This window comes from Nyctibius grandis, chromosome 2 (genome assembly GCF_013368605.1).
Source record: "Nyctibius grandis isolate bNycGra1 chromosome 2, bNycGra1.pri, whole genome shotgun sequence".
Classification (NCBI taxonomy): domain Eukaryota; kingdom Metazoa; phylum Chordata; class Aves; order Nyctibiiformes; family Nyctibiidae; genus Nyctibius; species Nyctibius grandis.
The window spans coordinates 95,053,821-95,077,025 of NC_090659.1; the positions used below are offsets into that span (position 1 = coordinate 95,053,821).

Below are 23,205 nucleotides of genomic sequence, written 5' to 3' on the forward strand. Positions count from 1 at the left end.
CAGTTCTCACTTGTAATCAAGGTAAACCTTCCCAAGTGGTTTAGCTGACCATACAATGAAAATCGAGGGGGATTCTCTTTGTACAGAACAAATATAATGTGCTTATGGCAGAATGCTAAGAGCTTTCTGTGTATAACTTGAAAATCAGGGTATTCTCAAATGGATGCTCTTTTGAGTTGCTGTTACTCCAAGGTGGTAAGTTGCTGCGCTCTATGCTTTAATGTGAAGACAGATGATAAAGGCTTTAGATCCTTTTGCAGGCTAATACGTGCTAGCACAGACGCGTATTGGCAAGAACTGGTATCCTGTGAGGCAATTTTTAATTGGTCTGTGAAATTTTCTATAGCATGTACCAGTAGAAAACTGTTTCATGTTATTAAACATTGAAGCATCATTCCATGATGCTTGTGTTATTTCATACCATTGCTTCAGAACGCTGTGGTATTTTTCACCTACAGGAATTCACTTCACTGTGAAGTTTTGCCTCCCTAACCCCAAAAGGCTCTCAAAATATCCCTTAAATGACCCTTGAAAGAGATAGCAGGTCACCCCTTGGTAGCTTATAGGATTACGGTATAAATGTGATATAAATTTTATTTGTCTTTTCAAAGTCCAATCAATCACACTTACTCTTATCCTGGGTAATGTGTATATCACAATATTTTTTTGAAGTTTATAGTTGCCTTAAAGCTATGAAGTTCTGTGAAAGTTGTAAATTGTTTTTACTAATTGCAAGTCTTTTCTGGGCTATGGAATTGTCATTGCAGATTTACACAGGTGTGGTTTTTTTTTTTTGGTCCTTCCTCTAACTCTTCTTCGCTAGCTTACTTTTTTGAAACCTGAATTGCCGTAACAATTTTTTTCAAGCAGGATTTGAAAGATCTTTTTTTCCGGTTTTGTTTTTGAATAAACTGAATTTATTTCTTGAAATGACATGTACCTAGAATAATTATGAAATAACATTACACCAGAAGGCTTGCGGTGACACTGCAGAAATAGTAAAGGTTTTAAAATGCCCTTTTATAGAGCGTTCTGTGCAGCTGTAGCACATACTTTGCTGTGTTTTACAAGCCACTGAGTAACAGTGTACATAAAAATCATGTCTTTCTGGAAGAAAACAGTAACAAATCTTGTTATACCAAATTAAAATTGTTTTGCTGTTTAAGCTTTGACACAAGCATGCAAGCAAGAACATTATTTCCGCTCTGGCAGGGCTGTAGTTGGTCTGTTGTTAATCTGTTCTCCAAGAGTCAGCATCTTTTTAAAGTTAGAATAATGTTTTGTGAACCAGCATATTTTTTACTACGTTGAAGTCAAAGATATTGCATAGTTTGCTTTCAGAAAAGTGGTTAAAAATAAGAATTTATTTTTATTTTCTAGGACTTGTGGCCTTATTTATCTGGAACAACCTAGTAGTGAGTAAGTTTGACTTTTCTAAATTGCGTTTGTCAAGATAGGATGTAAAACGTGTCAGCATTTTACCTTTTAACCCATTAAGATTGACTTAAGACATAGTATGTCATGCGTTTAATTTAGATTTAGTGGGGACTTTGAATTTCAGTGAGATGATGAGAGCCACAGAAGTGATATGTATTTGATCACTTCCTCCATAAATGATCGCCACCCAATGGCAGGTGTCTCGGCATGGTGGAAACGAACATTTGGAGAGTGAGCTTCCTAATCATAGCAACAAATGAGTGGATGAAAAGATGCCTTAGCAACTCCCAAATGAGCTTGAGTTCATGCTGTGACTGGAGAATAGGGCATTAGTCAAAGGCACAAGAGAGAAAACAGCTTGTAACAGTTAAGTGAATTATCTACATTCACTTTCTTTTCCAAGGATGATACAGGTATTTCCTGATTCTTGAATGGCTTTACAGAGGCTTAATTTTTTCAAATGTATAGTCAAAATTATGTAGGGAATGGAATGAGATAATTAATAAACTTAACTATATGGGAAATATTGCATGTTGTCTTAAATTGTTTTATAGACTGAAGCATGTTTTCAGAAACTATAGTTTAAATTATTACAGCGCTGTTAATGCAAAGTCTTTATTTTTGTGTTTCTACAGGATTTCTGCTGAACTCAGTTCTGTATTAGTCTTAAAAAATTACTGGATTACTTTTTTGCTGGCAAAAGGTGAGTTTTGATTAAAAGGCAGTTATTTTAGTGAATATTGTTGAAGTGAGTTAGTGACCTGCATCCTTATTATAAATATGCATAGTACGGGCCCAGAATGTTTTAATTTGCATGGCTTTTGTGACTACTCAGTAATATTTCTTTTTATGCAATTTGGCTACTCTTTTCACTGGTATTACTTCCTGTATATAAATGTACATATTTTTAAGCTGTCTTAAGTTTTTTTACTTTAAAGGTTGGTATTCTGTATTTGAGTCTATTCTGAGATACTTTATAGTCTGACAGTATTTTAATAATGCATGATTACCTGAAAAGACTGGCAGATTTTTTTAAATAGGCTTATATATATTCTAAATATATATAAAATATATAAATAAATTAAATCTAATAATAAGATATTATTATAAGATAGTAAGTCCCTGAAATTGTCCTTTGAATGCTGCGATTCTTCCTTGAAAAAGCAGGAGTTCCAGTTAAAGCTGAGTGATGAAACAGTTATAATAGTTCATGGAGTCCTGTCTCAAGTGTACTACTGCAAAAAAGGAATTAATTGTATATCTTAATTGCTGTTTACTCTAGGTCTGTGTTATCAGCGAAGTGTACACATCTCTGCCATTGAAATCGGTTTGGATCAGCTGAGCTTTGTGGAGCTTTTTCACTAGAATTCTCCAAGCATAAGCATAAAGCAAAATCCACAAAGTTTTTCTAGCCTGCCTTTTCATTGAGAATAAGGAAAACTAAAATTTACCAGCAAATAGTTGAAGTCACAGGAGAACCTGGGTGATGCTTGCTAATTCTCATAGAAAACAAATACAGAAATTGCATGTGTAAATAGAGCACAAGTAGTGGTCTGTAGCTGTTCTGAATCACTATTGGCTTTCCAAATTTTTTGTGGTGACACATGCTGTCTTGGAACGGCCCTGTAGATCTTCTCCAGCATGTGAATCATAATTTGGGAACAGCTGGAATAATGTAGCTTTAAAAGTGCTCTTAGTGCTAATATTTGTGTGACTTTTAAGTCGTTTCGTATAAATTTGACAGGCTGAGCATACAGTGTGATACATGTTTTGAATTTCTCTTCACTGTATACTAGCAACTCCTGCTTTCTGAATGTTTAGCAGTTCTCCCAAAGCTTGCATAAAACCACAAAAAAGAAAGTGAGAAAGAATTGCACAGAAATAAGCGGTACATGTAGGTAGAATAGTCTACACAGTTACTCCACTATAGTAAAATGAAGAAGAAATTGGGAAGGAGCACTGAGAAGTAGGAATTTTGTGCACGGTAAATTTATTTATATGTATGCTATCTCTAAAGCAACAAACCTCTGAAGAACCTAGAGTTTTAGAATCGATAGCCTTTAAAGAACACAGGCGTCCTGTGTGATGCTTTCTGAATTCTAATTGTAGTGTTTTATTAAATGAACTTCCAAATTTTTATTTTTTCAAGATTGCTTTTAAAATTAAGTCAAACATCTCACAAAGGTTTTCTTTACCTTTTTAAACGTTTGCAGGTAAAGTGTTGCAAGTGGAAGATGACCTGGTGATTTCTTTCCAGTTGTTGCTGTGTGTCTTAGATTATTTTATCAAACTGTCACCTCCTGCTATGCTCAAGGAACCATACAGTAAGGATTTTAGTTTTTTGTTCACTAAGTAGAAAGTAAATCGGTTAAATTTCTATTAGAGTCATGCTAACGTTCATAATTAACACAATAAAACTTAAGCTTATTAAAATGGATTTTTTGATGGTTTAGTTCAATTTAGATGATAGCGAACTTGAATTAAATTATCTGAATGTGCCAGCGTGTTTAATATAATTCTTTTTTTTTTTTTTTTTCCCTATTCCTACCATCCACTTGCTATGTCCTCTGCCCATACAAGTTGTTCAGGGGCTTGTTAAAACAGCAGTTTTACTTTGGTAAAGAATTCAGGTTCTGGGTAGATGATGACTGAGAACTATTATTTAGGTTTGCTTTGAGCTGGAAAAGGTGGTGCTGTGACTGTTACTATTTCACTGACATACAGCAGCATGATGACAACTGAAATGTACAAGATACTGGACTATACAGACATTTAAAAGAAATACACAGTGGACAGATAACAGAATTGCAGTGGTAGCTCAAAATAAAATGGTAGAGGTAAAATGTAGATCGTTTTGCTTTTATTACATCCCCTTTGTTATTAGCAAGTGTCTCTATTTTAAGTAAAAATATAATGGATCCTCACTATAGGAACTTCTGTTCTGCAGTAACTTTTTGTACATGCAGTTTTTATACCTAAAACATGGAAAACCTCTAAAAAGGCAGAGAAAGCAAACATTTACTGTAACTTTCAAAGACAGAATTACATTTTTGTTGAATATTTTCTTCTGCAACCTATGGAATTGATATACTAAAGTATTTGGAGCCACAGTATGTAGAAAACAATTTTTTAGGTTTATCCTTCGCTGGGTTTGGATGTGACGCTAGTATTTACAGCCTAAATCTACTTGCTTTATTTCTTTGTTTCACAACTAAATACCGGTTTGGGTTACAGTGTGATAGAATAGATGATGTATTCCCTGCTATATTCTTTAAATTCCATGTTTTGGAAGATATTTATCTGATCTAGTAATTATTTGTTGCAGTTAAGAACAAATAACCTGTTTTTTTATACCAAAACTTACTTTTATTCTCATGCCAATGCAAATAAAGGGTGGGAAAGGATGGGCTTGTGGCAAGCAAATCCCTGTCCTCCTCCAGTACTATTTTGAATTTAAATTTGTCAATTGTAGTAGCATAGACATATGCTACTGCTTATTTCAGATGTTGTAAAGCCATAGGTGGCTTAAATGGACATTTTTTTCAAAAAACACTGAATTGAAACAACCTGGTTTTGAACTATGTCCACACTCATTTAATTTTTTAGTGAAACTATGAAGACTAGGACCTCATTATTAGAAACAGTTTGGTTCTGAGAACTGTATCTTTAAAAGAAATGCTGCCACTTCAGACTAAATTGCAAATAGGGGTATCACTGTCGTAAGTGTAAAGCATTAGATTTCTAACTTGAAGCTGTGTGATACGTGCTGTTATACAGCGCTTCATTCTTTTAGCAAATAATGCAATGTATTGTTCAAATCCTCGTGACCAAGAGGCTTCACGTTGTGCTAAATCATGTCAAGCTTTATGATCTGACTAAGGCTGAGGGCATTAAGATGCAACCACCCAAGCAGTGTAGTTTGTCAGATTTTCTCAGAAGAGTTATCAAATACAAATGAAGTTAGAAATGAGAACGGCATGCTGATTAGAGTATCAGTTTTAAACCAACAATATTTAATGGTATTAATGTATGTTATTAATATAATTCACATATTTCAAGCTGACAATATTGAAGCCAAATACTTTGAGCTTAACAAAATTAAACATTTTTACTTCACTGAATTAAGGTTTTTTGATGCCTTCTTCAGTGTGAACTAGTTTTTTTTCATACTTGTTTGCCTGGAAATATTTGGGGAAAGAAGGAATTCCCTGCGGAACCATATTCCAGGTTCCCACCAGCACTTAAGCCTTGGGTGACTTCATTAACCTTCAGACACGTAGAGTGAAGTTGATCTTTCAGCTCCTTGTTTCATGCTTCTGTCAAAATAGAAAAAAATATGAAAAGAGAAGGCTTTCCTAGCTTTGCAAAACAGATGCATATTCAAAGCTACTTACGGAAAGTGCTATTACATTCTGTGTTGAATAGCTTTTTAAAAGCAAAATGTCCAAATACTGATACAGGAATTTGAAAATTAGTTTTCTTTGTGTAGATGTTTACTGTAACGATTGTTTTTCACCCAGCTGAACAGATGAAAAGGGAAATATTTAAGAACAGGACCTGAAAAATCATATAAAAATTTAAATATCTTTAGGCTTAAAAATTTAAATCTCTTCTTTCTTAAGAAGACTCTAACCTTGTGGTGGTTCTGACTTTCTTTCCAGAGTCTGCTGTGACTGCAGTGACTGTTAATGGTTCAGCTCGAACTCCAAGAAGAAGTCAGAACAGGAATACACGTACTTCAAAGCAAATTGATACCGATACAAAAGTTATTGAAGTCCTTTGTAAAGAAAATGATTGTAATTTAGATGAGGTAATGCCTGTGTTTTGAAGTCTGTTAGATCTTGCAACTAAACCCCATCTGGAATATGCATTTATTTAAATGGTCTTTTTAAATCTCTTTGTGCTTGCTTAACTATTCCCTCTAGTTCAGTATTCTACCTTTCTATAGTTTCTCTAGTAGGCAGTTTAAAAGAAACAGCAAAAATCAAGCCCTTTGGTATGGGTGATAGCTTCATCGGGGAAACTGAACTGTGAAAAACGCAGTACAAAGTTCTACATTGATCGTAGCATGTAGCATGTGGACGTGGGGCTGTTCTGGTGGGGTTTCACAGCTGCATCCCACGATGAGAAAATGTACACAACAAGCACCTTGCTTCTGTGTGGGATCTTAAAGACCTCATTCCTCTTTTCCTTCACTGATAAACCTATTCCTGTGTAGAAAGGACTGATTTTTTTTTTTTTTTTTTTAATATCCAAGTAGATGATGGAGATGGAAATACAAGAGGGCTGGGAAGAGTGCAGTTCTTTCCCAGTTTAGTCATTTAATGTTCCAGCAATGGGTTATGTGCTGCATGCTTACATATTACTACATTTTGGATATGTAGGCAATTTCATTTTTGCTTTATTGAAAACGAAACACAGTACAGAAGTGTCTCGTTTAGTTTCTTGTTAGATGTGAAAGCGGTGTATGTGTATTGCTAATGTTATGTTTTATCCTTTTTTTAGGTCAAAAATGTGTATTTCACAAGCTTTATTCCGTTCTTGAATTCTATTGGTATTATAGCTTCAAATGGACTACCAGAGGTAATTTAAGACAGCTCAACAACAGTGCTTTACTTCATGTCAAATTACTTTAGATTCTCTTTACACATTGATGAAGTTCTAATAGGTTCTTCTAACATATCTAGCAAAATGCATTTGTTTTTCAGGAATGTGGCTTAGCAGGGATTCCAGTATTCATGGAGTATATTTAGCTTTTATATTTGAATTTAATAAATTAATTTCCTGAGGCTGAACCAGTGCTTTTGCTCAAAGCAAAACACAGCATAAGAGTTGCATATCCATGATCTTAGTGAAGCCATTAATCTAAAGTACAACTATTACAATACCAAGTCTCTGAAGTCAGTCTATAAATGCATACAGTCTTAAATTACACACCTTAATTTAAATATAATTGAGACATGTTACTGTAGTCATGTTGGAGAGAGATCCAAATGATTAGGCTTGGTTTCACAACTGGCAGTTTTACTTTCATCTTCCTGAGTTGTAGCCTGGATGCAGCAGACTACCTCTGTGCAATCGCATGCAAGAGTGTGCCTTAGTAAGTAACTTCTTACAATATATTTACATCCATCATTCTTAAAAGAGTAGGTTTAGCTGTGTGTCATTAACAAATGCAGTAACCTGAAAATAAGCAGCTCTGAAGCTTATCAGACTGAAGGTCTGCAAGATTCAGCCAAGTAGATGTTCTGTTTGGTTTCATAGTGTGTTGGGTGGGAGACAAAATGCAAGACCCGCTAAAGATCTTAGTCTCTTCCAAAATGAATTTCAGAGTATCAGCAGTCTGTTTAGACTTTTTAATTTATGGGTATATGTAGTTGGGAAGCCCTGTATGAACTTCTAGGCAAAGGTCATCTTACAGCTTGTTCTCTAATCAATGAGAGTTCTTATCCAAGGCTGCTCAATTTAAGCATAGTAATAAAATTAACAGTGTAAAACTTTGCTAGTGAAAATTGTATAAAATGATATATTTGAAGAAAAATCCAGTCATACGATCCTTGCTCCTGAAACTTGAGTGCCTGAGGGGATGTTCTAAAACAAAGCAGAAAGTTACAGCTATATTTCAGAGGTAGTCAGTTCATACATGTAATCTAACTAACCATTAATCATAGCTGAGATCATTACAATAGCTAGTAATATGGGACATATAAATTGACTTTCATTTTCTTAAAAAAACCACTGAGCTTTTGATAAATTTTAATTTTGTTTCCAAAACAAGTAAAGCTTTTGAGGCTTAATGTTGGAATTTCATTTGTCTTCACTGTGTGTTTGATGGTCAGGCTTTATGAACTGATGAATAGATTGATTCAGAACTCCTATTTTTGTCTGAAGGTTTCTCCCCAGTTAGCCCAGTGCAGCCATTTTATTTAAGAGCTCCTGTGTTTTGCAGTGAGAATCTGAAGTTTCTAGACGTTTGTGAAATACTGAAATATTTTAGACAAAAAGAACACATAAGCCATTAAGACGATAATGAAAAAGGAAAAGATAATGAACTTTTAAAATGAAACAAAGCAGTAACAGGAATCCAAAGATAATCTTTGATGTAATAGTCCTAATCTCAAAGTTTTAACCATGAGATCAGTTTGGAGCAAATTAGTTTGGCAAAGGTAAAAGGAGAGGATGAGGAGCAAAGCTGTGTAGGAGGTATTTGCAGCTTGCTTTTTCTTGGGACTGGGAAGGGACTAATTTGGGTACATATGCACTGTTGTCTGTTTTTATAGCAGGAGTTTGCTGGAGCACAGCATCACTGATAGAGTGCACTGTCAGCAAGTTCGCTGATGACACAAAACTGGGAGGAGTGGCTGACACAACGGAAGGCTGCGCAGCCATTCAGAGAGACCTAGACAGGCTGGAGAGTTGGGCGGGGAGAAATTTAATGAAATATAACAAGGGCAAGTGTAGAGTCCTGCATCTGGGCAAGAACAACCCCATGTACCAGTACAAGTTGGGGACAGACCTGTTGGAGAGCAGCGCAGGGGAAAGGGACCTGGGGGTCCTAGTGGTCAGCAGGATGACCATGAGCCAGCAGTGTGCCCTTGTGGCCAAGAAGGCCAATGGCATCCTGGGGTGTATTAGAAGGGGTGTGGTTAGCAGGTCAAGAGAGGTTCTCCTCCCCCTCTACTCTGCCCTGGTGAGGCCGCATCTGGAGTATTGTGTCCAGTTCTGGGCCCCTCAGTTCAAGAAGGACAGGGAACTGCTAGAGAGAGTCCAGCGCAGAGCCACGAAGATGATTAAGGGGGTGGAACATCTCCCTTCTGAGGAGAGGCTGAGGGAGCTGGGTCTCTTTAGCTTAGAGAAGAGGAGACTGAGGGGTGACCTCATCAATGTTTATAAATATGTGAAGGGCAAGTGTCATGAGGATGGAGCCAGGCTCTTCTCAGTGACATCCCTTGACAGGACAAGGGGCAATGGGTGCAAGCTGGAACACAGGAGGTTCCACATAAATATGAGGAAAAACTTCTTTATGGTGAGGGTAACCGAACACTGGAACAGGCTGTCCAGAGAGGTTGTGGAGTCTCCTTCTCTGGAGACATTCAAAACCCGCCTGGACGCGTTCCTGTGTGATATGGTCTAGGCAATCCTGCTCCGGCAGGGGGATTGGACTAGATGATCTTTCGAGGTCCCTTCCAATCCCTAACATTCTGTGATTCTGTGATCATTTAGTATATTTAAGGGCTCAAGGAACAGATAACTGAGGTGCCTGCCTACTTCTGCAGGAGCACAGCAACAGATTTGAAGTTGAGGCTAGTATCTGGCCCTGATAAAAAAATTCCAGACTTCCAGTTAGTTAGTCACTCAAAATTAAAAAAACAAACAAAAAAAACAAAAAAAAAAAACCAACAAAAAACAAACAACAAACTTTCCCATGCAAAATGAAGTCATATCAATATGGGATCTAATCAACTAAGAAATTTTTACCAGCAATTTAAAAACCAACAATGTGGATGTGAAATAATGGTCTATGTTTTTGTAGAAATAGGCATGTCTCTTAAAAACTATACCACTACAAATATTAATATGGAATGTGGAAACTTTTCTTACACTCAGAACACGAGGGTTTGAGTTTGGGTATTGGCCTTCGTCTCCAAACCAGCAGAGATGGGGACCTAGCAGATTGTCTGGCAGCGGTTCTGAGGACACTCATGCTCCGTTTCCTGCTCTTAGAGACACTTTTTTCTTCTGGAAGGAAAGATTTAAAAGCCTGGAAACATTAGTTTGATTTGCAGGTCTATTTCTCCCACTCTAGCTATTTTTAGCTCTTTTACAGTGTCAAGACCTACATTTCTTAAAGAAAGTCTCATGATCTTGGATGGTTTTCTCTTCTAAAAATGTTCTTTCTTTATGCATGGGAATGATAATTTTCCTCTGGGTATGTTTCAGCTATTTGTGTAAGAAGTGAATTTGTGAGCACCAAGGTCATTCTCTTAGCATGTTGGCATTGTATTCATGAGGTAGGACCAACTTATATTTTCAGTAAATTGTCAAACTTGTTTCTGTGAAAGTTTTTTTCAATGTTTTTTGAGGTTGAGGTTCTCTCAAGACAGTATGACGAGCTCTATCTCAACAGCAAAGATATAGACGCAAGATTATTTCTGGTTCACGATGAAACTCTACAGCCTGATGTCATAGCAGGGTAATGTTTCCACTTACTGCTTTCATTTTATAATAGAAAATGTGAACTTGTGTTGATTTTTCCTTTTACACGCCCCCGCCCCCCGCCCTGCCCCGCCCTGCTGCATGTTCTAAATGGAGATCTCTGTATCCTGTTGATCTCCTAGGTTTGTAGTTCAGCTAAGATATTTCTGGCAAGCCCAGCCTTGCTTTACGTTATAGCTTAAATAATTAGAAAACATATGACTGTGATTCTACCTAAAATGATTTGGAAGCTCTACTCTAATTCTTACTCTGTGCAAGCCCCTGTCATCCAGGCGAAGCTGAGGAATCATGAGGAGGAGGCTGAGGCCATGTCTTGCTGGTTGATTAGATATGCCCAAGGTGGTGTTACAGCTCTGGGGCAAGCTGATGTGGAATGGCTTGGGTCCTCACTGTCCAGCTTCTCCTTACTGAAACTGGCTAGTGGCATTTGGAAGCTGCCTGTTGGGAGTGGTCCTCAGCCCTTTCTGACTTCTGGCCTGTACCAACAAATTGTTTGAGGAATGGTAGTTTGCATGGGACAGAAATATGCCATGAATGGTTTAGCAGAATAAACAGTTGAGTACCAGTGCCCAGGCACATTCCCTGGTGCTGTTCAGTAATACAGATGTATTTGGATTCTTTCAGTCATATTCTAAAATTCCAGTGGTTCCTGGCAATTCAACATTTCTGTAACTTGACCTAGTATGAGATCACGATGTGAGTCTGCGGCTTTGTGCTAGAAAAATACAAATGTTTAAAATTGGATTAAAATGGAGCTAATAGCAGCTGTATATATAAATTAAGTTGCTATAAATAGGAAGTTGGAACTTTTGAAGGTCATCTAGTCCAACATGCTGCTCAAAGCAGATCTACTTGGGAATTTAAATTACATTGCTCTAACAACTGGAGTGGTCGGATGTCTAGATCTTCTACAAATCTGTTCCACTCTTTTTTTCTGCAGATTAATAAGTCTTTATAGAAAACATTCTTTTTTGAAGTACATTAGTATTTCATAAGTTTGTTTTCCATTTCTGTAGCTCACAGTTGGAGAGGACACCACTAAAAAACAATCCAGATGAGGAACTTAATCCTGTACTTCCACAGACTCCTGTTCGGTATGAGTTTTTCTTTTAAGCTGTGTTCTTTTGTTTAATATCCTAACTAGAAATATTCATCTTTAGAGTAGCTGTTTTAATTTTAAAGCAACTGGTTTGTTTTTCATTAAACAGGCTGTAGTTCTGGTCACTAATGAGCAGTGAGCAAGTACTGAGGAGTGCTGAGTGCCCTCAGTTCCTGGTGAAGCTGTTGGAAAACAGAAAAAGCTTTTTACTGAGTTGTCCTAAGAAGTGACAGATGTCTGTAAAATGATTATTGTATTCGTTCTTGTGAGAATGCAACTTTATACTTCCATGGTAGTACTTCTGTCTGCTATACTTCCATCTTCCTTTCCCATCTTTGCTTTAGCTCTTTGTCTTCTGGTTTCCTTTCCTGATACCAAGTTGTATATGCACACACATTTCTTCTTCCATGATGTTTTTCTTCTTCATATTATTTTTTCTGTATGGGAAGATTAACATTTCAGAGTACCAACATTTTTTTTTCCCCTGTATAGGGAAGATGAACATTTCAGAGTAGCAACATCTTTTGGTCTATTGGGAAAATGGACAGATATGGTAGAAATGTGGTATTAATTGGAGATTCTTTGATCTAAAATCAAATGCAGAAAAACTGCAAACTTGAATTCAGTTAACTAAAGGAAACTTACATGTACCATTTTCCCCTTGTGCCACAGAGTTTTTTGACAAAATTGGCATGTTTTTACCTGATGGTGCTTAGAAATTCCTGGACACTCAAGAACCACCCATCTGTGTCACGGCAATGCCATGTGCTATGTGGACAAACAGAGAAGCATCCGCACAGGGGTCAGGTTTAATAAAATCAGACAGTGAAGTTCTTGTTCCATGCTTGCCTTTCATTTTAGCATGCTATAGAGATGAGAGAAGTTATAATATTGTACCCTTAATTATTACTTCAGTTTTCTCAAGTAAAAATATTTTTTTTTTTTATTAAAAATACTTCTACAATGTTTTTGTCCTTGTGGAAGAATGAATTAGATTCTGGGCTTTTGCATCCACTATAAATCTACTAAATGCCATCTGTGGAAACTAACTGTTTTCTAGCCAACAGAGCAGCAAGGTTCTGAAAAGCTGTTTCATAAAAATAATAAAAGGAGGTGTGCAGCTGAGATAGATATTGATCAGTATATGAAAGAACTTTTAATTGCCTGTGACTGCGGAAGGTTCTATTGGATTGCCTCAGTGATCTCTTTTAGTTTTTTGCTTCAAATCTTTAACTGCCAGTGATGCTTTTTTAGCCATAAAGGCATCAGTTTGCCTTTTGGTTCCCAGACTGAATGTGCGATATCGGGAACTAGAGCATTTATAACATGCAGTGTATTTAACAAGAAGGTCATTGACAACAAATCCCATTTTTGCCAAACATAGATAGCTTGTTATTGACAGTTTTCAGTTATACTAGTATTTAAAAAAGCCCCCTAACACTGTGAAAGATGCTTCATTAAAATTCTTGACATGCAAGTCTGATTAAGAAAGTCCAGGAGCACTAAGTTTCTGCATTGCTAAAAATATGAAATGTGCTAAACCAGCTCTGATCTTGAGGGGAGGTCTAATGAGATATTTTGATTCTCTCCATCCACACTTGGGCTTTTCTCTGAGTTTTCCAAAACTGATACCATTTAAGACAGTTCAAGCGAAGGCTTATTCACCAGCAGTGATTTGGGCTGTAGTAATTGTTTTTCATAAAGCCCCAGAACTGTCACTAGATGGCAGTGAGCCTTTGATCACCAGCATGGAGTGGGAAGTGCATCAACAACTCTCCCTGCATTAAATAGAACTCCTTACAGGTTATGTTGAAAGCACCATACTTCTTACTTTGAATCATCTTATAATGTCTTCTTTCTGGACCTAGACACTTAGGATCTGCTCTAAAGCCCCCTGAAATTGGTGAGCATCTAATGATTTTTGTCCGAGGATTTGTATCTGGTCATTTATATAGAAAGCAGTAGATAAAATGCATGTTAAATACTAGTTCAGAGCATAGTGACAATGGATTGTGTGCTTTCATTTTATTTTTTTCCTCTGTCCGTATGCTTTTCCTTATCACTCGTACAGTTTTGGTAGAAGTGATTTTACCAAAACCTAAAAAGTAAATTAAAGAAAAAGGCATCTTTGCACTACTACAGTTGTAATGATTAAACATATTTTTCTTCTTTCTCCACTTATTTTCTGAGTGATATGAGCCAAACTGAGGTTAAACAGCACAGAATTTTAAAACAAACAAACAAAAAAATGCACCAAAAAATGAAAATCACAATGAAAAATTCAGAAAGTAATGATGCCACTGGGAGAATCAAACTGGTTTTTAGATCTTAGGAGAGAAATTAATACCATAAACTTCCTAAAAGAATAGAAACTTAGTACTGTTGCTTAATATGCAACTTGAAATATGTTTAAAAAAAAGCCAGGCCACATTAGTACTTATGGATGTACTGGATATATTATTAGTTCTGTACTTATGTGCAAATAATAAAGGCAAAACAATACACAATATCCCCAACAGTTGAAAATATGGGCTGTTTAGGTGCTAGCTCATGCACATATCTTCTTGTCCTGTATGACAAAATTATTATTGTTTTTATTTTCCCACCTATAGATATTTCAATCACCTCCTTGATGATGCATGCTATTTGAGAAGAGGTCGTGTTCCGTTGTCTTAAAATAATGATCTTTTTTAAAGTCTAGAAAAATGTTTGTCATCAGGATTTCAGTTCTAGAAGAGAAACTGAAAGATGCTTTCTTCAGAAAGATACACACTCACCCTAACAAGGCATTTAACTTTGTCCTGTGGAACAAACAGCAGGATCCTATGCACTTATCTTCAAAGTATTCTTAATTCTTTAAATTATTACAGCTTTTCTGAAATACTGCTATTACTTGTGTTAGCATTAGTAGTTTTCTATGGTAAGACATTGGATATGAATCAATGAATATTACTTGTGGTTTTGGATCTGTCTTTAGCAGGAAAATTCTAGGCATTAAGTAGAGATACAAATAGTTTTGATATCAGTGGTTTTTTGGTGTTGTGTTTTTTTTTAATTCTGTACATGTAGCATAATGCCAATAAGATCGTATATGGTGGATACTTCAGTATATCCATGTTAATAAAATGTTATTTATATTTTTATCTACTTTTCATCTAGACAATAAAGAATTTTTGTTCTATTTTCAAGAAGATATTGTTTGTATTTCTTGGAAATACTGAAAAATTTCTTTAATGTCCACATCCTTTTTTCCACCCATAATACCTTAAAAGTTAAGATTTGATATTTAAGATCCTTCTAACCTAGCTATGGATACAGCAGGTAGAATAAGGATTACAGCAAACTGTAGCCTTTCTATTGGAAATAGAAGGAATTGGAATTAAAGTAAGAATTTAAGTTTGAATATGACTTTTGGGTTCAGATCCAGAGAGGGAGACGACTCTCTATTCTCATGCCATTGCCAATAGGAATGTTGACAGCTCTGCCTCTGAAAAATGTGGGTTTTTCAAGGCATCTGTGTTAAAAAGGCTGTATTTTCTCGTGACTGCTGTATTTTAATACATCTTACTTATTGCGCTTGTGAATAGGTGACTGGAAACATAAAAGCTGTCTTCATTCACCAGGTTTTTTTATTACTTTTGTACAAAAGCCAAAGATTTTTTTTGTTAAGGAGTTGCTTGATTCAACTTAGTATTTTCACATACAATGATTGCAATTCCACCATTTTATTGCTTTTAAAAGTGCTTGTTAGTCTTTATTACTTAATTTATGTTCATTTGGTTGTTTACTTAGGATTGTAATCATTCTAATAATTGAATGATTCGATGAATTAGATTACTAGAGTTCACAATGGTTGACACAGTACAACACTTTTTCCCAGCAGGTTGTTTGATAACTGAGTTGAGAACTAAAATAATGAGGTTTTTTTGTTTGTATAATGCTGTTCAGTTTCTGGAAACAGACAAGTCAACCTTGATGTTTATTATGCATTTTATTGTATTTTTGCAGAGCTGTAATGAATAACATTCAGCAATTGATTATGATTTTAAACTCAGCAACTGATAAACCATCAGATACTCTCATCATGTATTTCAATGTAAGTGACTAGAAGAAAGATCTGTGAAAGATTCTTGGAATTATCAGTCAAGTAAAATGTACACATATATGCCTGATGTACATGTTTTGGGAACTCCTTTATTAACAACCATTTTTGAAGAAGTACATTTTAATTGGGATGGTTTAACTGTAATCATTTTAGAAAGCACTTCTAACTGATACGTTCTGGAACCTTGTAAGTTCTTAAATATTTTTGTTACTGCACTAAATATTAAGGTTTGTTTATGTATGTATCAGATGGAAGAAAGGGGATGGGATATAAAAAGGGAGACAAAGAAGAGAAGGAGGTACTCACAGAGGATCTCTTGTGTCCCCATTGAGCAACTTAAGCATATCTCTAACTTTAAGGACATTAACATCGATAGTACTACTCGCATATTAGTTGAGTTAGTTGCAGCTATTTGCTTGTGAAATATGAAGTTGTAGTTACTGGAAATTGTTGAAACATATACAATGATTCCATCTTTTTTAAATGCTCCACTTCTATTTATGCTGATGAGCTGATTGAGAGATGTTACAAAGTGAAGCAGGCGTAATGTGATTAAATCATTAAAATGTTTTTGAAGTAAAATATCCTTTCCATGCCTTTCCTTCCCCTGCCCTCCTTCCTGTACTTTATTAGAACTGCACAGTGAACCCTGAGGATAGTATCCTGAAAAGAGTGGAAAGTTTTGAGCAGATCTTCAAAAATAAATTTGCTGAAGCAGTTGGACAGGGATGTGCTGAAATTGGCTCGCAGGTAACTAGCATTTTGGTTGAGTATTACTTCTTTGAACTCTGTTGGTACTAACTAACATAAGACCTGACTTACTGACTGTCCTCCTTCAGTGCAGATCAATAACGGTCAAAAGTAATATTATTTTCCTCTTCAGGAATGGACATGTATTTTTTTTTCTAAAGCTCTGTAAAGACAGTATTCAACAAATTATTCTTAATATATAAGGAGCAATAGGAACTAGGTGGAAATGTGCTGGAAATACTTTCATGAAGAATGGGAAAATTGCTGGGCAAAATGCATTTAGTGAAACGTGTTTATATTCATTAAGGTAACTTAGCCTAAATCTGCAAAAGGTGACTCACTTCCTTGTAAAATCAGTAGACCAGCCATGCTTTTAACAAGGATTTTGGAAAACAGATCCAACCAAGTTTGTACTCGACAGTCTCCTGTCTGTCAGCCCTGCTTTTTATCCTGTTAGCTATGAATCGACATAAACACTTAATCTAATTAATGTGAGTTGACAAAAACTGTGAATAGATACAAACACATGAGCCTAGCGCTTCATGTGGTTGGGGTAGTCACAAACCCTAGTAGCCTTTGAGGCCTCTCAAGTGCTGTTGGCAAATGGAACTGGAGACAATTGCTTATTTATAGTGGCTCTTCCAAAAACCAGAAATGTTCTGAATTGTTAAAACATGAGAGTCTGCCTGTTATAGTCTGTTAAACTTCTAATATTCTTGAATTTCTTCTTTTTTAACAGAGATACAAGCTTGGAGTACGTCTGTATTACAGAGTAATGGAATCTATGCTAAAGTCGGTAAGTTTAGTACTGGTAGCTTGGTACTGGCATTGCATTTACAAATACTAAGAATATTCACAAGTTTGGTTTGATTCATATATTTCAGGAGGAAGAGCGCCTCTCAGTGCAGAATTTCAGGTATATGCCCCCAACTTGTTATTGAAGTCTGCTATTTTAGTGTTAGGACAAATATTAATAACTTCCTTTCTCCTTAGCAAACTTCTGAATGATAACATCTTCCACACATCTCTTCTGGCGTGTGCTGTTGAGGTTGTCATGGCTACATATGGCAGTAAGTTGAATCTAAAGTCCTGAATAGCGTTGTTATTTATTGATAACTATTGCCATTTGTTCTAAAATATAAAATACAGTAAATAGCAGGGAAAAAAAAGTGCTTACTGAAATTTCTGAACTAGCAATGATTCATTAAATACAAAAAGGAAAAACCATCAGAAGTGAAAGAATGTAGTACTCCTGATAATTTAGTCCATTTTCCCTGCAGGAAATGCTTCACAAAGTGATGGTACCAGTGCTGAAACAGACTTGTCTTTCCCATGGATTCTCAATGTATTTGATTTAAAAGCTTTTGACTTCTACAAAGTGATTGAAAGCTTTATTAAAGCGGAGCCAAGCCTAACAAGGGAAATGATAAAACATCTAGAACGCTGTGAACATCGAATTATGGAGTCTCTTGCTTGGCAATCCGTAAGTAACGCTTTACAGTAGTATTTGCCCTTGTATAATGTGCATATCTAGAAAAAGGAAATCACACCAAACTCTATGAAATAAATTGTGGTCTTGCTGAGATTTATTTCTAGCAAAATAAATTATAAGAGCAAAACAAGATTCGTTTTGGCATGTCTTCAGGTTTTGAAAAAGAGTATATCAGAGGAAGAAGTTGACATAGCTCTGCTGATTTACGTGATTGTAAGCCAACATCATCTTAACTAGTTTGGTGTGAATCTTGAGGGTAATACCCTTAAACGGTATTTTGGTGCCAAAGACAAGGCAATAAATTCTATGCTTTTATTTGTAAGTTAATTTTTATCCAGTTGCTATTCCCGCTTGGCAATAGGGCCTTAGTTCTGTGCATCTGATATGTTTGTTAATAATACTTAAAATATTGATTCACATTGTCCTTTGCATGGGTTGGGTTTTTTTGGCTGGATCTCAGTAAATCAAACATTGTTTCTTTATATTGTATGTTACTTATAAACCAAAAATATGCTATTAATGCCGCAAAACGGGAAACTATCAAGACTGCTAATTTTGACCAGAGAGACATAAAGCAACCGTTTAAGAAACCATTCCATATCTTATAGGTCTGGGAAGTTTAAAATACAGAATATGCCATAACTAATGGGATAGTTTAACCATGAAGCAAGTTTTCTTTTCAGAGTAATCTGCGTTTGGTTTGTGTATAACTCCAGAGTGAAAAGTCAACAGTTTTCTAGTATGAGTGATACTTTACCAGGCTGTGGGGTTACACTCCTGGATTCAAGGAGCACTGTTGTGCCTGAGCAGCGAGAGCCCCATCCGTGTTCAGGTTTCTAGCTCAGGAGAAGCAGGCTGGCCTCAGGGATGTGCATAGAAGAAATGCCATGCTTCGAACTGAATCTGATGGACCACTTTGTGCCAACCAGCCCTTGACGCTTTATTTCCTTTGCCAACACAGTCAATGGGTACATGTAAGGCAGCTCCTTGAATATGCCCTGTTATGAAGGTGACCTTTCTATTAGGTGAGCCAAGACTTGTGCAGCCAGCTCCACGCTCATCACCACAACACTGTATGTGCCCCAGGATTTCTAGTGCGGTACTATAGCTACTGTACCAGAGTGTAAATTTTTCCCTCTGTAATGCTTTTTGCATGTTTGTTTGGTGTCTTGGGAAATGCACATGGCCTCTCCATTGCTGTATGAATTTCTTTGTGGTTTTTTGTCCTGTCAAGGGATGTCACTGAGAAGAGCCTGGCTCCATCCTCATGACACTTGCCCTTTACATATTTATAAACATTAATGAGGTCACCCCTCAGTCTCCTCTTCTCTAAGCTAAAGAGACCCAGCTCCCTCAGCCTCTCCTCATAAGAGAGATGTTCCACTCCCTTAATCATCTTCGTGGCTCTGCGCTGGACTCTCTCTAGCAGTTCCCTGTCCTTCTTGAACTGAGGGGCCCAGAACTGGACACAATATTCCAGATGCGGCCTCACCAGGGCAGAGTAGAGGGGGAGGAGAACCTCTCTTGGAGAGAAAAGCCAGATGACTTTTGCTTAGTCGTAAAGAATGTCTCACCATAAGTGATTGCTTTGGGTTAATTTTAAGCAAATTACTCTATAATCCAAAAAAGATGGAATCTCAAGAAGGTGCAAGTTTCCTAATATGGTTAGAGAATGGGGGCTTTTTGAAAAATGTTAAAATGAAGAAAAGCATGGAATGAGTAAAGCTTATGCAAAAAATTCTAGCTTAGTAAATAAGAATAGAAACATTGAAAAAATACTTATTTACAAATATTTGCATAATCCAACTCTGATTCCCCCCAATATTTGCTGTGTATTTTTGTTTAGTTCTTATCTTCCCCCACAGATAGGACATTTAATTCCAAGGCTTGCCTGCTCTTTGGAAAGTCAAGTCCGTATTTATCCAGTCTTCCCTCATTCTCCTGGCTGCTTTAGGAAGCAGGACTTAAGTATGAGATTTAAAGGGACTGAGCAATTCAATACTGAATAGCTTGAATTTATTGTAGTTTTACTTGTCACAGAGCTTTTGTGGGGAAAAACTCCTTGCATAATTTCTCTGAAGAAAAAAAATCTTAAGTGCATCTGACCTTTATCTGACATTGGAAGCTGTGTAGAATGAATGCGAAGGATTCTGTTTCTTACTGGTGTTTGAAGATAATATATCACTCCTTCATTGTGAATATGTTTATTGCTTTTGCATAGCTAGCTGATTTAGTCATCTAAAGGAAGGAGATGAAACTTTTCTAGGTCATCCTTTCTTTTAACAAAAAAAACCATAGCCAGACAAAATAAAGGGTGGAAAAAAGTTGAAGGTTCTTCCCAATAATTCTTAATTTTGAAAAGGGGCAAGTGTCCATACTGATGAAATCATGTGGAAAATACTTCCTTTTCCTTAAATTTTTATTGAACTCTGAAGGGAGAAGCCCCATTTATCCCCTCAAATATTATTTACCAGCAAAGTTATGATGCTTCCAGATGCAGATTATGTGGAGATCAGTTTAAAATATGTTAATAATGCTGCATAATTTTTATTGGCAAAATATAAATATACCACACAATATTCTTTCTTTACTGTAGAACGTTTGTGCTTCGTCTCACTACAGTATTTTGGGCACTATTTTAATTTTGTAACATTAAATAAAGGGAACTGAAATTACTTTAGACTCAAAAATAAAAGTGCCTGTAGCCTCTGCTTCATTTTTATCATAGTTATATAAATATGATTTAAACCCTGGCATAGTTAAAATCTGTTTCCTATGATAGGGATAGCTTATTACCTGCCAGCCTGGGAGTTCATGCTCAGCCTTTTCCATCATTCTGTCAAATTGCTCTCTTGTGGCCAGCCAAAAAAGTAATAGTTTTGAATATCTCAGATGAAGCTTGTGTGAACATATTCCGGAATCTCTGAATTTCCCTTAGAGAAAACTCCAATGTCACATATTTGACTAAAGTGTCGCTGCTTGCTGCAGTGCATTAGGAAGAAACAAGGAAGAGCAGGTTTTCACTACAAGCAAATCTATCAATTTTCGCAGTCTATTTTAAGAGTGAAATATCTATAATATCTGAAATGTGTTTGTTTCTGGGGACACCATGACTTAGCTTTGGGGTTTTTTTTGCTGTGTCATTCAAGAAAGGAAACACCTATGGAGTATCCATCTTTTTATCTGTATCTGCAAAGCAATCCAGTTGTATTTCCCTGCCTTTCAGCTTGCACTCAGTTCATAAGCTGTGAACAGGGAGGAACAAGCAAAGTATTAAATTTCTTTCATACTGCTGCTTAGGGAGTGTGCTTCCTGCAAATGCCTTTTCACATGTACAGTAGGTGAAGAGTGTGGAGCGTACACATGTTCTAAATCATCACATTTGGCATACTTAAAATAGTTTGGGCCATGCTACAAAATACTTTTTCTGCAACCCAGCCTTTGGTGGGCCAGAGATGAAATGTGTGAAGCCCTTCTGCTCCATCAAGCTTCAGCTGCCCAGTAGGGTAGTGAAAGGGTCTTGTTCTTCTGCACTGGAGTTGCAGGCCAACCGCAACCTTGTCCAAGGATGAGGTAATTCATGCCGGCCCAGTAAGGTGGGTTAGAGAAAGAAGCACAGCCACACTTCCCTGGTTAGCTCTATAGAGGGCAGAATGTTCTGTTGTTAACTTGTTGACTCATCCACATGAGCACAAGGGATATTCCTCATAGGACTGCAGTTTTCAAAGGTTATGTGGTAGCTTTTGCTGTTAACAGGGACGAGACGTAGCTGCGTTGCCTTCTACAACCCCACAACAGCCCGGAACAGAATGGGAAGGTGCACTGTAGCAGGCTAAAGGGAGTTCATTCGCAGTCTGATTTGGTCTGCTAGCTTCAACTGGTTTTTTTGGTGTTTGTTTATGTGTGAGTCAGAGATGTTGAACCAAAGCAGTGCATTGCACTACAGCTGTTGACACTGCGGCCTTCTTTGGCTGTATTGCCCTCTGACATTTGCTCTCCTAATTGGTGTTTGTATTTTTCAAAGGAAGAAGGAACACCAGTATTGCTATGTGTTGCGATTCAGAGTTGTAATGTGGTTTGGAGTTTTAGTAACTGATGCGAGATAAAGATGGCTCTAAAAGGTTACTTCTCTTAGTGGTTAAAAGATGATCAGAAGTAGGCAAGTGTGCTTTGGTTTATTTAGAACTTCTTCCATGTAGCATTGCCTAAACTATCCTCTGTAATGTTGCTCCTTTATCAACTCCTTCTGTGGTTTCTATTGTCAATTAAACATTTGCAATGAAATCTACAGTACTGTTTTATCACATGTTGTTGATTTAACATAACTCAATGTTTGCAATAAGTGTTTGTCAACTATGTAGTTAATGTTTATACTCGGATACCTCATCCCACACCAAAGACTTCTTTTGGTTTTTAAATTATGGCAGTTCACTGTGGCAGAAATGCCTTTCTGAGGAAAACCATATATTCCCAAAGAATATATTTTATTGCATTAACATGACAAACTCACTGAGCTGGAATAACAGCAGACCTACTTTGATCATGCAGTAAGGAGAAAAATATTAAACAGATGTATTTAAGATTTGCTTAAAAAGTGTTTGACAAATCCAGGTCAGGGTAAAGCTGTGAGAAGTTACAAGTTAGCAAGTACTCCTTAGTATTTGGTATAGTACAAGCTTAACTATGCAGCCTCCTAGTCTTTGTACAAGGACACAGTTATTGTGGAGCTCACCATACTCGAGTACTTAGTACCTGTTTCCTTGAATGCAGTGTACAATTTCAAATTAAATTTCTGTGCTCCTAGTAAGGAGGAATTGAGCATCTAGGAATGGGAGTTAATATATTTTTTGTGGTATGTATCTTTCTCAGTAGTGTTTTCTATTGGGTTTATGTCTGAAGTTCCTACACCTCTTCTGGAGGTAGGTGTCTACAGGAAGTCTGAAGTCCCTTCTTTGATTTCGATGTCTTAAGTCATTCCTTTTAAAACTGGAAGAAGTAGGAATGGTCATACTGCCAACATTTTATACAGTAGGTTACTGGATAAATCGTTTACTGTTGTACTAGAAGAATGACTCTAAAACCTTGTTGATAGGCAGCCAAGTAAGG

General features: G+C 36.6%; 1 protein-coding gene across 3 annotated transcripts in view; it reads left to right on the forward strand.

The window, feature by feature from the left end:
- RB1 (RB transcriptional corepressor 1) overlaps positions 1-23,205 on the forward strand; it is an 82,010-nt gene that overhangs the window by 12,933 nt on the left and 45,872 nt on the right. The window contains exons 5-17 of one of the 3 annotated variants that reach the window (XM_068425555.1): positions 1,381-1,419; positions 2,073-2,140; positions 3,651-3,761; positions 6,099-6,247; positions 6,943-7,020; positions 10,521-10,630; positions 11,670-11,747; positions 15,761-15,848; positions 16,491-16,607; positions 17,347-17,403; positions 17,492-17,523; positions 17,601-17,677; positions 17,888-18,090. In XM_068425555.1, coding sequence (XP_068281656.1) covers positions 1,381-1,419; positions 2,073-2,140; positions 3,651-3,761; positions 6,099-6,247; positions 6,943-7,020; positions 10,521-10,630; positions 11,670-11,747; positions 15,761-15,848; positions 16,491-16,607; positions 17,347-17,403; positions 17,492-17,523; positions 17,601-17,677; positions 17,888-18,090 — 1,207 coding nt within the window. Of the gene's footprint in view, positions 1-1,380; positions 1,420-2,072; positions 2,141-3,650; positions 3,762-6,098; positions 6,248-6,942; positions 7,021-7,492; positions 7,538-10,520; positions 10,631-11,669; positions 11,748-13,578; positions 13,656-15,760; positions 15,849-16,490; positions 16,608-17,346; positions 17,404-17,491; positions 17,524-17,600; positions 17,678-17,887; positions 18,091-23,205 lie in introns of those variants that run through there. The other 2 variants (XM_068425556.1, XM_068425557.1) reach the window with 2 other exon arrangements.